The sequence below is a fragment of the Salvia hispanica genome, chromosome 3 (genome assembly GCF_029641045.1).
Source record: "Salvia hispanica isolate PSC_SH4W2 chromosome 3, Shi_PSC_v1, whole genome shotgun sequence".
Taxonomy (NCBI): domain Eukaryota; kingdom Viridiplantae; phylum Streptophyta; class Magnoliopsida; order Lamiales; family Lamiaceae; genus Salvia; species Salvia hispanica.
In genome coordinates, this window is record NC_142694.1 from 15018995 (window position 1) to 15036022 (window position 17028).

General features: G+C 38.3%; 3 protein-coding genes across 3 annotated transcripts; 1 reads left to right on the forward strand and 2 right to left on the reverse strand.

Moving 5' to 3' along the window:
• The first annotated feature begins 821 nt into the window (after nt 1–821).
• Nucleotides 822–2637, forward strand: LOC125216989 (UPF0481 protein At3g47200-like). Its single transcript, XM_089067794.1, has one exon. The coding sequence runs from the start codon at nt 1054–1056 to the stop codon at nt 2461–2463; it is 1410 nt and encodes a 469-aa protein (XP_088923920.1). The 5' UTR covers nt 822–1053; the 3' UTR covers nt 2464–2637.
• A 2782-nt stretch (nt 2638–5419) lies between these two features.
• On the reverse strand, nt 5420–8609 carry LOC125217036 ((+)-menthofuran synthase-like). The gene is made up of 2 exons (XM_048118859.2): nt 7686–8609; nt 5420–6199 (listed from the first exon to the last, which is right to left on the reverse strand). Exons 1-2 carry the CDS (start codon nt 8553–8555, stop codon nt 5579–5581), a joined length of 1491 nt encoding a protein of 496 aa, XP_047974816.1. The 5' UTR covers nt 8556–8609; the 3' UTR covers nt 5420–5578.
• A 6080-nt stretch (nt 8610–14689) lies between these two features.
• LOC125209312 (UPF0481 protein At3g47200-like) lies at nt 14690–16082 on the reverse strand. Its single transcript, XM_048108912.2, has one exon. The coding sequence runs from the start codon at nt 16080–16082 to the stop codon at nt 14790–14792; it is 1293 nt and encodes a 430-aa protein (XP_047964869.1). The 3' UTR covers nt 14690–14789.
• Nucleotides 16083–17028: the final 946 nt, after the last annotated feature.

The following is a 17028-nucleotide window of genomic DNA, read 5'->3' on the forward strand; positions in this document are numbered from 1 at the left end:
GAACCAAAACAAGGCCGGTTTGGTCCATTATAAATCAGAGTATCCACGTAGATTTTTCGGTGTGCCACATCTGCTGAATTTTACCCAAAATTTGCGGCTCGAGTCGAATTGAAAAAGTTACACAATTCATAAAGTTTTGTGATATATTGTACTTTACTATTTTTAAAGTTACTGGAAATACAAGAAAATGATAGAAGTTCATGTTTTTAGCGACTAATACCCATTTATTTTATTCATAATATCAATTTTGAAGGCAAATTTTTTGTATGCGTGGATAAGTTTAATCTAGCATTATGTAGTTAAAAATTTTAGAATTTTATTTTGATATTTATGTTGTGATTGATTGAGTGATTTGATTTTAAATTAATTAATTATAATATATTTTTGGTAAATGAATTGTTTCTTAAGAAATTGAAATTTCATCTTTGACACACTATTGATCGATTACTTAATCACAAATGGGTCAGGGTAATCTAGGAAAATAAAATATAATATTAGGAAACCTCAACCACCCTATGAACAATTCATGAAGAGACTTAGGTATGAGGGAAACATCGACGACGATTAATTATATTTAATGACTTGATCACCGTGTTTTGCATTTTAAAAATGTTACGGCATTGAAAAACAGAACAAGTTTATTTAAAAATCATATTTATTTGAAAAATGAGGGTGGTGGATAGAGTTTTGACGTCCCAGCTACTTACTCCATATTTAACTTCAGATCATTTCAAATTATCTATATAGTAATCTATCTGTCTCATTTAAGATATATACTTTAGAAATAAATCTCTCTCTCTTCTCGTTAAAATATTCAAAAACTATTTTTTTTGTCTACTTATTTCATCTAACACAACTCATACTAAAATCTCATGCCACTAAAGAATGTGGACATTTGAGTGGGACATAGAGAGTATTATCTTACATTACTCTTTCTTTCTCTCCTTCATCAGCTAGCATGGAAGGGAGTGAGTTTATGATTTCGCTCTTTGTTTCAACTTTAGTCTTTATAGAATTGATTCCATTAAAATTCCATTCCTAATCTAAGTACATATGACAGACATAGATGAGGAAACTCCCGGCGCCGCCGTTGGCGTCAACATCCCAGACATAGTTGAGGAAACTCCTACCGTCGCCAACACCAGCAACCCCGAATCTCAGCCACGTGTGCTCTACAAAGTGCCGGTACAGATGAAACGCTACAAGGAGCACTTTTACGAGCCCGAAGTGGTCCCCCTCGGCCCGTACCACCACAGAGGGCATCCACAATCCCAGCTGGTGGACCCACTCAAGAACGAGCTAGAGGTTTTGCTTTGCAAGGATCCTAACCGCAAAAGCTTCCTTCTGGGCGAGATCCGCAAGCGAATAGACGAAATCAGACGCTTCTACATGGGAGCAGACGCCTACGACGATGAGGAATTGGCTGAAATGATGCTTCGTGACGCCTGCTTCCTCATTTGCAATATGCAAGGAGGTGAGACTTCCGATCTGATTGGCCGACGACTCGGACTATCTGGGAAATTGTTCATGTATCGCGATATAAGAATGCTTGAGAATCAGATCCCGTTATGGCTCATCTCCTTAATACATCCTGATCCCCAATTACTATTGTGCCAATACTTGAACCTTATTGTTTTCGGGGATGACATAAGGCCAACGCAACAAAACGAGGGAGGAGCAGAGCTTCTTGTTTTCGGTGGTTACACAAGGATCACACAACTTCCTTGGGAAAACGGAAAAGGAGAAGAGCCTCTTCACCTACTCGATGCTTGGTATCGAATCCTTCTCTATCGCAACGAGAGCCCTGACAAATCAAGGTGTTTTTCGCAGATTATCAAGAGTTACTTTAACCAAGCAAGCGCAAAGAAGAGAAGCTCGATAACCGTGTGGCGAATGGTGAATAGTCCGTTTCGGTCAGCGACGGATTTAAGAGCAAAGGGCATTCATTTTCGGCGGAGTTCAAATTGCTTGACGGACATCAAGTTCTTCTCATGTGCTTTCTACGCTGAACTCCAACTTCCTTCCTTCTACGTTACCAACAGTAGCAAAGTATACTTCTCCAATCTTATCTCGTTCGAGATGTCTCCAAAGAGAGACACAGACAAAGACACAGTCTTCGGCCTGACGTCTTACTTGAACTTCATGAAAGCGCTGATCCACAATGCTAATGATGTAAAGGTGCTGCGGGAGAAAGGCATACTGTACGGCCTGCTGGCTACTGACGAAGATGTGGTTGAAATGTTTAAAAGCATTGATACTTATGGATACCCAAATAGAGGCCTTTTTCTTGACGTGAAGATGATGATTGAGGAGCACTGCAACAACAAAGCGAGGACGTGGATGGCCGACCTCATGAAGACCAATTTTCGGAGCCCGTGGACCATTATAGCTCTCGTCGCGGCCACGTTTTTGCTGTGCCTTACTTTTCTACAAACTTACTTCACAATCAATCCACGCAATTAAAATGACTCCGCCTTTGCTTTAGGATGTCTCCAACGGCGCCCTTCCCACTCGCCCGTCGGCGACGTCCGACCGGACGGGCGCCATTGTGGGAGGGAAGGGCGCCCACGCCCGTCCCGAGTGCCCCTGCGATGGGCTCGCCCCTCCCGTCGACGGGCGAGTGGGACGGGCGCCACTGTGGCGAAGGTCGCCCGTCCCACTCGGACGTCCGACATTTTATATTTTCTTCTTTTTTTTTTTTTTTTTTTTTTAAACTCTATAAATAGGGCTCCTCCAACGTCATTTCATTCACACCACTTGTGTTGACAAGTTTCTCTCTCTAAACCTCTTTTTTCAATTATCTGTAATGGCGAGTAGTCGTGCGGGTGGTAGTGGCGGAGGCGCTAGTGATAGTGATGGCTTTAGTGATGATGAATTGGATCTCGCTGTGCAAGCGGCGATTGATCGACGGATCGGGCAGAGGCAGCAGCGGCGGCAGCAGGCGGCGGCGGCCGTGCCTCGGCCAATCCATCGCCGACGGCATGTACCCCGGGACCACATTGCTGCACATCAGCGGTTGTATGAGGACTACTTTGCTGCAGAGCCGCGTTTTGGGGATGCCTTATTCCGCCGGCGTTTTAGGATGCACCGTCCTCTGTTTATGCATATCGTTGGTGCGTTAGAGAGAAGGTATGAGTTTTTCAGAATCAGGGAGGATGCGGCTGGCAAACCCGGACACACACCAATACAGAAGTGTACGGCCGCAATCAGGCAACTGGCGTACGGAGGCCCGGCCGACATGTTCGACGAGTACCTCCACATTGGGGAGTCTTCAGCCGTCCAGTGTCTGTTGGAGTTTTGCGCGGGCGTTAGAGCGATATTCGGGGATCAGTATCTTCGGCGTCCGAGCCCCGAAGACTGCCAGCGGCTGATTAATATGCACGGGTCGGTGCACGGGTTCCCTGGGATGTTGGGCAGCATCGATTGTATGCATTGGGAGTGGAGGAACTGCCCCGCCGCCTGGAAGGGGATACACACTTCCGGCTTCAAAGCCAAGCATCCCACGTTGATCCTTGAAGCTGTAGCTGACTACCGGCTATGGATATGGCATGCTTATTTTGGAGTGGCCGGGTCGAACAACGACATCAACGTCCTCCAGTCGTCGCCCCTGTTCAACGATCAGTGCAATGGCGTTGGTCCCGCCATCAGCTTCGTCGCCAACGGCAACCAGCACAACATGGGATACTATTTGGCAGATGGGATATACCCAAACTGGCCCGTCTTTGTGAAGACGATCAAGCATGCGGTCGGGCCGAAGAAGTCCTACTTTGCGACCCGGCAGGAGGCAGCGCGCAAGGATGTTGAGCGCGCATTTGGTGCGCTCCAGAGTCGATGGGCGATGGTGAGGGGTCCGGCACGGCAGTGGTATATTCCCAACATCGGCGACATCATGTACGCGTGTATCATTTTGCACAACATGATTGTCGAGAGTGAAGGGGACGAACTGACTCAGTGGACCAGCGAAGATGACACGGGTGCCGGTCCAAGCCACGGCGTGGCCACCGCGAATGTGAACATGGGGGTACCTCATGGAGAGGTTGAGCGGTTGCGCGCATTTGCCGACATGCGGCAAAGAAATGCCCATATTCGACTTCAGGAGGATATCATCGAAGAGGTTTGGACGCGGAGGGGTGGACACTGATGTGGTTGTTTTTTTTTTCTGTCTACCATGTAATTTTTTTTAGAATGATGTATGTTTTTTTTTTATTGAAATATTCGTATTTCCCGTTCGTATTTGTGTCGAATTTTAATTCCGTGAATTTTAATTTAATTGTGAATTAATTTAATTGTGGGAAGGGCTAGTGGGAGGGGCGAGTGGGAAGGGCTAGTGCAGTGGGAAGGGCTAGTGATGTGGCAGTGGAATGGGAGGGGCTAGTGCTGACGTGGCATGGGAAGGGCGAGCGGGAGGGGCGCCGCCGGAGACAACCTTATGTACTACTCCCTCCGTCCCATTAAATATGCAACATTTGCTTTTCGGCACAGGATTTTATGTAGTATTATTTTGTGAGTTAATGAAGAGAGAGTAAAGTAAGAGATAAGAAAAAGTAGAGAGAGTATTGTTTCCAATTTTAGAAACGTTTCATTTTTAATGGGACAGACCAAAAAGGAAAACGTTTCATTTCTAATGGGACAGATGGAGTATTGTTTTACAAACGCTTTCCTTAGTAATTTTCTTTTCTTTTGAAACATTTTCTTTTCTAAAATATTACTCCATATATTAAATTTAATTTTGTTAGTAAAATACTTATTTTAAATGAGAAATGAGACTCATAAAAATACAAAACTAAAGAAATGAGACTCGTAAAAATTGCAAGAGATGGGATGAAGACTTGTGGTCGTGGACTTCAATTCTTATGGGTTGAGATTTTTTTTTAACAAAAAAAGAAAAAAATAAAAAGTGGTGTGTGCCAACTAAAGAATGGCTAAGAGGCCATGAGTTTTGGACCAAATGAAAATTTTGTTGATAATCGTATATGTAATTTCCTATTACTAGCCCAAAAAGAGGTCGAATATTCAAATTTCTGCCCAATACTTTCCTATTCAGATGAGTTGGGAAATTTAAATGTTAAATTTCCTATTACTAGCATCGAACAAATGTTAATTTAAGAGTTAAAAGCATTTCTTATAACTAGCATTGAGTCAAAGTTAAATTTAAAAGTTAAAACTAGCATTTCTCCCAATACTTTCTTTGTAATTTCCTATTACTAGCATCGAACAAATGTAATTTCCTATTGTTTGCTCACCTTCCTAGTTATTTTAAATCAAAGCTATAAACTAACAATCTTCTGAATCTCCTTATAATCTTTCTACAAATTAATTGACCAATTAAGTTTGAGTATTCTACATACATAAATGCAATATAAATATTAGTCATTGCATCGAACGCTTGTAGTTATTGAGCTTAACTTCATCAAAGAAATAACAAACATCAAGAGTAGCCATTTTATTTATACATCTGACTGAATCACTTCGCTACATAATCAAACCTGTAAACAATTACTAACAATTTTATTGTGCTGAAGAACTTAAGTATTAAATAATTATTTCCTACGTTTAATTCAATTTTATATGGAAACTATTAATTAGAGGCACGTGGAGTAGCAACAACAAGTAGAGGAGATTTCTTATGAACAGCAAATCCAGGGGCTTCAGTCATGTCTAAATCCTCCTTTCTACCTCCATTAGGCATTCCAAAGTCAAATTCGTTCACCAATCTTGATATTGCAAGCTCGTATAGAGACATAGCGAACCCGATACCCGGGCAACCTCTTCGGCCAGCTCCGAAGGGAATCATCTCGAAATGCAAACCTTTATAGTCTATGCTCGTGTCAAAGAACCTTTCAGGACGAAACTCATTGGGATTCTCCCACAATAAGGGATCCCTCGATATGGCCCAACAGTTGACCAACACAAGTGCGCCACGTGGGATGTCGTAGCCCAGTAAATTAGTGTCTTGAGTTATTTCTCGAGGGACAGCTAATGGTAAAGGTGGGTGTAGCCGTAGACTCTCCTTAGATACTGCTTTCAAATATGGCATTTTGTCCAAGTCATCCTCATTAATATCAATCCCATTCTTGTTTTTAGCTACTTCTCTCACTTCCTTTTGAAGAAGCTTCATTGTTCTTGGATTTCTTATGAGCTCCGCCACCGTCCATTCTAAAGCTGTGAAGGTCGTGTCAGTTCCGCCTCCAAACATATCCTGTCACAAACATTTGTTCGTCATATTTAAGTATCATTATTTTTTTTTATTTTTACAAGAATTATGGACATAAATCTAGCTTGGGGATTTGAAAGTTGAAACATATGCCCTCAGAAATGATATTTAGTAGGGGTGGGTCAGTATAATACTACCTTATCAAAATTGAAATACCGCATTCACTAATGAAAGTGTCAATATAAGTAAATACCATATCTTTTCATTATTGTTCTTCCGGTATACCAAATTTTTTATATGCCTATTTTCAATATTGTTTCCATACCAAAATCCGATATGCCATTAAGTTGTATACCATACTGAAATTTGGTATACCATAATTATACGTTACACCAAAATAATGTTAAGCCAACATCTTGTTTCTTATCGATATGAATATTTAGTATGGTATTAAAATTCGGTATATACCGTCCGTCCCTGAAAATTTGTCACTTATTTCCATTTCCGTCCGTCCCTAAAAATTTGTCACCTTTCACTTTTACCATTTTTGGTAGTGGACCATATTTCCACTAACTCATTCACATTCGCATTTTATTATAAAACTAATATATAAAAGTAGGACCCACATCCCACCAACTTTTCAACCCACTTTCTAATACATTTCTTAAATTTCGTGTCGGGTCAAATGGTGACAAATTATGGGGGACGGAGGGAGTACTACATAGTATAGCAAAAATCCAGTATGTACCATACTTTTATGGTGAGTATATAATACTCCATCGGTCCATAAAAATTTGTCGCTTATTTTCCTTTATGTCCGTCCCTAAAAATTTGTCGCCTTTCACTTTTATCATTTTTGGTAGTAGAACTCATACTACACTAACTCATTCTCACTCACATTTTATTATTATAAAACTAATACTCCATAAAAGTAGGACTCACATATCACTAAATTTTTCAACTCACTTTTTATTACATTTCTTAAAACTCGTACCGAGTCAAATAGTGACAAATTATAAGGAACGGAGGGAGTAGCATATATCAAATTTTCAATCTATTGCGGTATATAGCGGTATGGCAGATATGCATACTAAATTTGGTAATATTATACTCCCTCGATCCTGAAATTGGAGTCTACAGTTAACTTAGTAAGATTTTAGGTACTGGAGTAGATTTTATTTCTATCATGTAGGGTCAGTCCTCCATTGAATTTGTAGCCTAACTAAGTAACTAAATTGCCGATACAATTAAAGTATCAGTCCACCATTGGCGACCCATCCTAACAGTAGAATGTTAGAGATCCGCAACCACAAGTTTTATCCTAAAGCCAATTATGACAGCAAAAGTCGGTTACTCCCATTAAAGACGAGTCATTTTTCTTTAGTTAATCTCAACCAAGATGACGTCTTAAAAAAATGAAAACACCTTTATTTTTCCTTTATTCATTTTCTTTTCTTATGTATGTGCCAACATTATTTCCCCAGTGTCACAGAATTAAAATTTTTCATAATTATAAAGATGAGGTACTTACTAAGATTAGAGCTTTAATCACATCATCCTCAACAGGATCACTATCCTTACTCTCTTTCTGAAACTCAAGCAATGCGTCGGCAAAATTCACAACTGCGCCATCACTCGATTTCCTTTCTCGATATTCTCGAAGCAAACCCTCCATAAACTGATCCGTCATCTCGAAAATCTTCTCAACTTGCGCTTCAACGCCATTCACACGGTCGATCCAGCCCAACCACGGCACGAAGTCTCCCACATTATACCGCTGCAACATCTCCACAATCATCTCCAGAATCTGATTGAATCGTTTCTCTCTGTTATCCCCGCCGCCGCCGTACTTCCTCCCTAGCACAGCCCTGCATACGACGTCGTTCGCCAGATCCATGAACACCTTGCTCAAGTTCACAACCCCCGGCGAAGATCGCTTGATATTCGCAATCATCAGCGACGTCTCTTCGTCTCGGATGGGGCGGAAGGATTGGACCCTCTTGCTGCTGAAGAGGTGGAGCACGCACATGCTCCGCCCCTTCCGCCAGTGGGACCCGTAGGCAGCGAAAGCGACGTCTCGGCCGCCGTACAATAGCCTGTCGGCTGTGCTGAACCTCGGGCGGCTTGCGAAGATCGGGTCTTGGTTTAGCATGATCTCCCGGGCAGCCTTGGCCGAGGAGGCGACGACGACGGGCTTGCTGCCGAACTGGAGGAGCATCACCTCGCCGTAGCGCTTGGATAAAGAGTGAAAGGAGCGGTGGGGTAGGCTTCCGGCTAGGTAGATATTTCCGATTATCGGAAGCTTTAGTGGAGAAGGTGGCAGCCTCTTTGTTGAGGGGCTTTTCTTGAGCAAGAAAAGGACTAGGAAGATGAAAGATAAAATAAGTAGTATAGCTGCCATTTAATTTCTTTAATTTGTAGTAGTACTAGTTTGGATGATGGATTATTGTTTCATTTCAAGGGTCTCCAATTTATAGACATGAGATGAGAGTAATGGTTGTTCTTTCACACTATCTATAACTAGAAGATACATTATCCTATTCACCTATTTTAGAGCATCCACAATTAGGGGTGTCGAAACTGGTACTCGCACCCGATTTCGGCTCCAAAGATAGTCCCAATACCCGTCCCGCACTGTATCGGGTATTACCCGATACCCGAGTCGGGTATCCCGCACGACCGCACCTGACACCGCGGGTACCCGACCCAACCTCTTTCATTTTTTTTTTGTTTTTTTTTTAAAATCGTATTATTGTTGTTATTTGTATATTTTACTCCATATTATACTGCCATAACATGCTCAAGATGTTTCCAAACTAATTACTGTTATAATATGCTCACTTGTTGGTCATCATCCGTAAGTCCAAACATGAGTTATCAATCATTCGTTATGTATATACACACAATATATGTATATCCAAAGTCTAAACCTTGTATATAATATACATATATTATGTTAGTATGTTCCTGAATATATATAACATATGTAAATGAAGATTCTGAAAATTATGTTAGTATTTTACTGTATGTGTTGTATGTGTGTATTTGTTACTGTAATTAAAAGATTTTAAAAGTTAAATAAACTTAACTCTGATAAAAAAAAAAAGGAATAAGAAAAAAAAAAAAATAATGTTGTGAGCTCATATTTAAATTTTAAATGATTACAAAATGCTAATATAATTATAAACAATCGGGTAATTGTCGGGTATCGGGTATACCCGATACCCGCAAATCCCAAATTTGAATACCCGATCCCGATCCGTTTCCCGTTTCCATCGGGTAGCGGGTATCGGGTCGGGTAGAAAATTACCCGATACCCGCTACCTTTCGACACCCCTATCCACAATAGTCACGCCCTTTCCATATACTAGCACTAAGACAAGCCAAAAATACTTCCTGCAACATCATTAAGGACTTCCCACAGGCCAGTAATAGGCTAGCCGACGCTCTAGCCCTCCCGAGAAAAAAAAACACCAAAAACAACAATAGCAACAAAATGAATTGAAGAAAAAAAAACATAGAAAAAATGAAATGGAAATAGGATATTTTAGAAAAAATGTAAAAAAATAAAAAATAAAATAAAAATCGGCTAGCTCCTCTTGTGCGACCTAGCTCTAGGATGTTGGCTTTTTGTCCGTCAGGCTAGCCTAACACAATAGCACAATAGTGTACTAGCCGTAGTCATTTCTTATTTATAACTTCAAACTAAATTGTTTATGAATAAATGAATATTAGTAGTACGGAGTATTGAACAAAAATTTAAATATTTATTACGAATTTTTGTTGTATACTGTCGGCCCGAATTAGGTGGTGTTACCCTACCAACCTTGAACGAAGCCAGTAAACCTCAAATATGACAGTGACTGCTTATTTGCTGCAGTATTTTCATCGGGTATATTGGGTGAGTTAACCAAAATAGAATAAATAAATACATAAGACTAAAATTTATAACTATATATGGGAGAAAAAAATGGAACATATGAAGAATAAAGGTATGTAAATAGAAAAAATTATTCTAATTAAAAAAATTGAAAACATTGTATATGCGGAAAGGGATGGAAATTTTTTAATTATTTTTTTGAATATATTTCTAAATTTTTTTAATTTTATTTCTTTTTATGTTCATAGGATTTGCAAATCAGGTTTCATTGATATGCTATTATTACTACTCCCTCCGTCTCGTTTAAGATGACACGTTTTCCTTTTTGAATTGTCTCAACCAAGATGACACATTTCCTTTGTTGGAAACTTTCTCTCTCCAATTAACACACTCAATCACTTTTTTCCACCCCTATTAAAATATTCACCTTTTTTCTCTCTCTATTTTAATACTTCCATCCACTTTTTCTCTTTCCAATTAAACACATTAACCAATTACTCATAAAACCCCGTACCGACTAAGGAATGTGCCATCTTAGCCGGGACGGACGGAGTATTTTTTATTAGTACTAATCAATGTTTTAAAAACCGGACCGGACCGGCCGGTTCGACTGGTCGGACCGCGAACCGGTAGGTAGTCCGGTCCGGTTCACTCCTTTAAACCACCAATGCATTGAACCGCTGTGAACCGGCAGAACCGGCCGGCGGGACCGGTTGGACCGTGAACCGGAAACCGGTTCAATATTGTTTTGTTTAAAAATGTTTAAAATTTGTTATTGGTAGGAGTTGAACTCATGACCTCTCTTCTACATAAGAAGACCTCTACCACTCCACCACATGAGCTCATTGAACAATTTGAACATCAAATATTTTTATACATTAACCATTAAACTTTTATCTAAAAAAACTAATAATTCATTTTAATTTTATATTATTTAATATAATTGTTAATTATAATATAAATAATTATCATCCTCTATATTTTAATGATGCTCTACTTACTATCTATATTATTATTAGTACCATATAAGATTCATTATTTACTATAAATAAATTTTTTATATTACATACTTAATTTATATACCCTAGCTATTGACATCAATGAATATTTTTATCTAAACTTAATACCTAATTCGTATTTAATTATAATATTATTTTACGAAATAAATTTTCTTAAATTAATAAACATCATCTATTTTAATACATAAAACTATTAAATTTGTTAATAATATTTAATATATGTGTTTATTATATATTCTGGTTCAACCAATGGTTCGATCAGTGAACCGGTTGAACCAGTGAACCAGTAACGACGCCGGTTCGCCGGCCGGTCCGATTTTTAAAACATTGGTACTGATAAAATTTTGAATTCAAGAAAATAAGATTTCTCTACTATTTATTGCTCAGTCAATCTAGTGAGTAGTGACACAACCTATACTACCACTTCGGCTAGCCTTTATTGGCCACAGTCGACGTCAAGCCGTCAAGGTTGACTAAAGCATGTGGAGGATTATTTAATGGTGAATTGCCTAGTTACCATTTTTTAAATACTAGTGTTTTACTCTAATTGCGTAATTGGCATATTAAATAGTGTTTTAATCTAATTGCGTAAATCCGACAACGACTCAACGCGAATATGGTAAGTGCACAATCGCAACCACTCTTGCCGTAACACTGATTGCTTAGTCTGTCTCATGGCATGCTGCATACTATATACTGCAGATTGCTTAATTATAGTACCTGATTTCATATCGAAAATTGCTTGGAACCATATGTTGAATAGCTTATCTATGTATTGCAGATTGCATGCCTATGTTATCAATTGAACTATAGTGTTACTATAGTGTTCTGATTTTATATCACAGATTGCGTGAAACCGCATGGCCAATTGCTTACCTATGTCTCGCAGATTGTTTGCTTAGATTGCCAAGTTGTCATTTTAACTATGGTGTCACCATAACGCACCCATATATCGATATCGTAAATTTTTTTTACTCATATATAGGTCCTTTCATCCGCAGGGGCATAGCCAAGAATTTATTACAGGAGGGGCAAAGTTAATAAAATTTTTATTTTTAAGAAGGGGCATTTGCTATAATTTTTTATATATATACATGAAAGTTTGTAATAAATACTAAAGGGAGGGGAAGAGGTGAGGAGGGGCAAATGCCCCACCTCTTAAAGGGCTGGATTCGCCCCTGTTCATCCGTACCTTATAAATGTTCCCTTCCTCGTTCCATAGTAGTGGAGTCATTTCCTTTTTAAGTAAAAGTCAATTTATTTCTTCTCACTTGCTTTACTTTTTCTTACTTTATACCTTTTTAATTTCATACTTTATTCTTTATTTACTTAACTCAATTAACACAATATATTTTTTAAATCGTGTGCCGAAAAGAAACACCCCCACTAATGCGGAACAAAGGGAGTAATTAATTTAATTAGTACTGTAGCTTAACTTGAACTCAGTATTCCATTTACTCTATTAATTAGTTTCTTAACGCATTTATATCCTACATATAGGTTCTTTTATTGTATCACTAGTATTTTCTGTTGGTGCTGCCGTAAAATCTAATTAATACTCTACGTGATTTGTAAATTTTAATGAATCTAACAAAAAGATAATAGAAATTATTATCCATTGAATGCCAAGAAAATTGATACTCTCTGACCCTTATGCCCTAGTGTTTGTTATGTTGTCCAGTGGCGGATGCGGCATGAGAAATTGGACGGGGCAAAACGACCACTACTCAGTATGTCAATGTTATCGGATGTCCTTGAAGGAATAGAACAACTACTAGGCTTCATTTTTAGTGTCACAATCATATGCTCCCTCTGTTTCGGCTAATATGATATTTTTTTTAACAAGTACAAGATTTTAGGAATTATTGGTTAATGTGTTTAATTGGAGAGAGAAAAAGTGGATCTAAGTATTAAATAATGAGAAAAAAGAGATAAATATATTAATTGGAGATAGAAAAAAAATGTTTAGGTATATTAATTGGAGAGTTAAAAAAGAAAACATGTCATATTGACTAACTCATATTTATATCGGTTTAATTGGTCTATTGAAGTGCTAAATGCCGAGTTTATCACTCGAGATTGTCTATGTCCAGCAAAGTATACTACTCCAATCTTATTGCATTCGAGATGTCCCCGGATAGAGATACGGTCTTCGGCCTGACGTCTTACTTGAACTTCATGAAAGCGCTAACCCACAATGCTGATGATGTGAAGGTGTTGCGGGAGAAATGCATACTTTACAGCCTGCTGGCCACCGATGAAGATGTGGTTGAAATGTTTAAAAGTGTTGATACTTATGGATACCCAAATAGAGGCCTTTTTCTTGACGTGAAGATGAGGATTGAGGAGCACTTCAACAACAAAGTGAGGACGTGGATGGCCGAACTCATGAAGACCAATTTTCTGAGCCCGTGGACCGTTATAGCTCTCATCGCAGCCACATTTTTTCTATGCCTTACTTTTCTACAAACTTACTTCACAATCAATCCACGCAACTAAATGATTATGTATTGTTTTCCTGAGGTCGCTATATATATATTGTTAGATGTTTTGGATGCTAAACTTGTTACTATCTTGCTATAAGAAAAAAACAGAATTTAATGTTAATTTAATCAAGATATCAAATTTTGAAATTCGTAAATACTTTATAAGTTTAATTGAATTTGATTTTGTTAATAAAAATGTATTTTAAATGAAATGAAATTAATTTTATTGTGAATATATAATTAAAGAAGTGAGACTCGTCAAAATTGCAAGAGATGGGGTAGTTGTGGGCTTCAATTTAAGTAAGGGCGGGTTGAGGTAAAAAGTGGTATGGGCCAACTAAAACAATGACTAAGAGACCATGAGTTTTAGGCCCAATGGAAAATTTGTTGAATAATCGTATGATCAGATGCAAGATGCTAAAATTAATTTCCTATTACTAGCTCACAAAGAGGTCGAAAATTCAGGTTCTGTCCAATAGAATAGTATCGTGTAACTTAAGATTAATAATGAAATATACTTCGATGATTTTATTAAAATTGTAAGCTTTGATTTTTAAAAGATTGGATAGAATTGATACAATTATAAAATGTTAAGAGTCCTAGAGATGATAAACTTTTGAATTTTCGACTCACATTTATCAAGTCCATAAGTCCTGTAATCATGGGAGATCCGCTTTAAATAATGCGATAAAAATAATGACCAACTCAATTATCTTATACTCTAACCATCCACAATTTAAAGTCTGACTTTAACTCATTGTAAGTTTTAAAATATGTGAGAGAAAGTAGATAGAAAAAGATAATGGAATATAGGTCGCACTTTTATATGGAGTATTAGTTTTATAATAGAATGTGAGAGTAATGAATTAATATAATCCACGTACTATAAATGCAAGGAAAAAAAACAAAAATATGGACATTATTTCTTGAACGAACTAAAATGTCACAAATATGGACATTATTTCGTAGACGGTGATCGAGTTCTTTTATAGTACAATATATTATTATGAACGGAGCAATATGATGGGAAATGTAAAGAAGGACGTCCTGAAATAGGTAGCCTTTTCAATTTTTAATCCCAATGTAATTTTGGGTCAAATAGTGTGCAAAATTAAATATTTAGCCCATATCAAGTCCATTTATTTTCTTATGTAGCATCATAGTAACTAATTTTGGTTTCCAACGAAGTAACTTTAACTTACATTTGAAATATTGAAGTAAAACATACTTACATAAAACTTAAAGTGAAATCAACTGCGTCGATGGATTGTGAAGTAAGTTTGAAGAAAGGTGAGGCAGAGCAAAAAAGTGGCGGCGGCGAGAGCTATCACAGTCCATGGGCTCCGAAGTTTGGTGTTGATGAGGTCGGCCATCCATATCCTCCCTTTGTTGTTGCAGTGCTCCTCAATCCTCATCGTCACGGCAAGAAAAAGGTCCCGGTTCGAGAATCCATAAGTATCAATGCTTTTAAACATTTCAACCACCTCTTCATCGCTCGCCAACAGGCTGTACAGTATGCCTTTCTCCCTCAACACCTTCACATCTTCCGCGTTGTTGATTAGCGTTTTCATGAAATAGACATAAGACGTTACGCCAAAGTTTGTATCAGCCGCCTCTGGTGACATCTCGAATGCAATAAGATTGGACAAGAATACTTTCCTATTGTTGGAGATGTAGAAGAAAGGAAGGTGGAGTTGCGCGTAGAAGGCAAAGGAGAAGAACTTAACGTTGGTCAAGCAATTTGAACTTCGTCGAAAATGAATGCCTTTTGCTTTTAGATCCGTCACCGATCTAAACTGGCCATTCCTCTCTTGCCACAGAGTTGTTGAGCTTGTCTTTCGTTCCCTTAGTTGATTATGTGTCTTGATAAGCTGCAAACAATTACTTGAATTTTCTCGGGTCTCAACGAGGCATAGATGGGTGCGATGTGAAGCTTCTAGAAGGTGAAGAGGCTCTTCGCCTCGCCCGTTTCCCCATGGAAGGTGTGTCATCCTGTTATCCCCGAACGCGTTGTAGCTTAAGTACTCGCACAATAATGATTGGTGAGGGTGTATTAAGAAGATGAGCCATAACGGAATTTGATTTTCCAGCATATACATATCGCGGAACATGAACAACATCCCAGACATCCCCAGACGCTGGCAAATTAGGGTTTTGGTTTCGTTGACTTGCATAGAGCATACTTGCATGTAGCATATGAGGAAGCAGGCGTCGCGAAGCATCATTTCAGCCAATTCATCGTCGGTGTAGTGATTTGCTCCATTGTAGAAGTGGCGGATTTCGTCTATCCGCCTAAGGATCTTGCTCAGGAATAGGGTTTTGTTGTTGGCGCAAACCATATCTCGTAGCTCGTCCTTGAGTGGCTCCACTAGTTGTTGTTGTGGATGGCAGCGGTGGTGGTATGGGCCTAGGGGGACCACTTCCGGCTCATAAATGTGCTTCTTCCCGCGTCGCACCTGCACCGGGACTCTGTATAGCACGTGGCGCGGAGATCGGATGTAGACGGTGACAGAGCAGGGAGTTTTATCATCTATGTTTGACATACATGCACTCAAAATCTATATCTACACAATTAAGGAATTAGTTTATATAAAATTGTGATCACAAACATTTGGGTAAAAAAAACTATAAAAACCCTACCTACCATCCTCCTAGCCTAGCCTCATTAATTGAATAACTTTGACAATATTTGACTTTTATTAGCTAACTGTCTTCCACGAATAAACCGAATTACCTCGACCCATTTGTCATTAAGCTGATCAGTCAATAATGGATCAATTAAGTCATGTTAAGAAATTGAAGAGAACATGCTCATGAATCGGCCTCCTCAATAAAAGTTGAAAACGCCAACTTTAGTTTTGATTATTTTGCATTTGGATCTTATTGGGAATATGCATTACAATTTACATTATTGGATTCCTACTATGTTGCAAATTAATATATGGACCCCAAATATTTTTTATGTTGATGGGGTTGTCCAGAAGTACTATTTGAATACGTGGACCTCAATTTTAGATAAACTAGTAATGGTACGTTTGTTTGGCACAGATTGTACTCTTGGACAAGTAATCTGATTTTTCTTATTATTAATTTTAAGTGTTTGGATTAATTCTAATTAAATAAATAAAGTACTTATTTAATTCTTAACTTTAAAATTTCTATGTTTGGTTTAATTATAAGAAAATAGAGAAAGTAATACAATTCCTAAGAATTTTCTACTAAGGGTGCTTAAACGGGTCTTCGGTTCTCGGTTAACCGGAACCAGAACCGACTGGTTAATTGAGGAACCGGGAACAGGATTAGAATACAATTGTATTTATTTTATAATCTAATATACTAATAAATCTAACTTAATTGAATTAATATTGAATTGAAATGAAATAATTTGAAACATTAAGTGATTTTTAGATTTAAACCGTACTTTTACGAAAAATTTAAAATGTTTAAACCGTGATGCTTCGAATCTACAGTTATTTCACTAATCCAATT

Coding starts and splice junctions, on each gene's coding strand:
- LOC125209312 (XM_048108912.2), bottom strand. CDS start 16,082: ATGTCAAACATAGATGATAAAACTCCCTGCTCTGTCACCGTCTACATC.
- LOC125217036 (XM_048118859.2), bottom strand. CDS start 8,555: ATGGCAGCTATACTACTTATTTTATCTTTCATCTTCCTAGTCCTTTTC. Junction 6,200..7,685: donor TGATTAAAGCTCTAATCTTA/GTAAGTACCTCA, acceptor TGTTTGTGACAG/GATATGTTTGGAGGCGGAAC.
- LOC125216989 (XM_089067794.1), top strand. CDS start 1,054: ATGACAGACATAGATGAGGAAACTCCCGGCGCCGCCGTTGGCGTCAAC.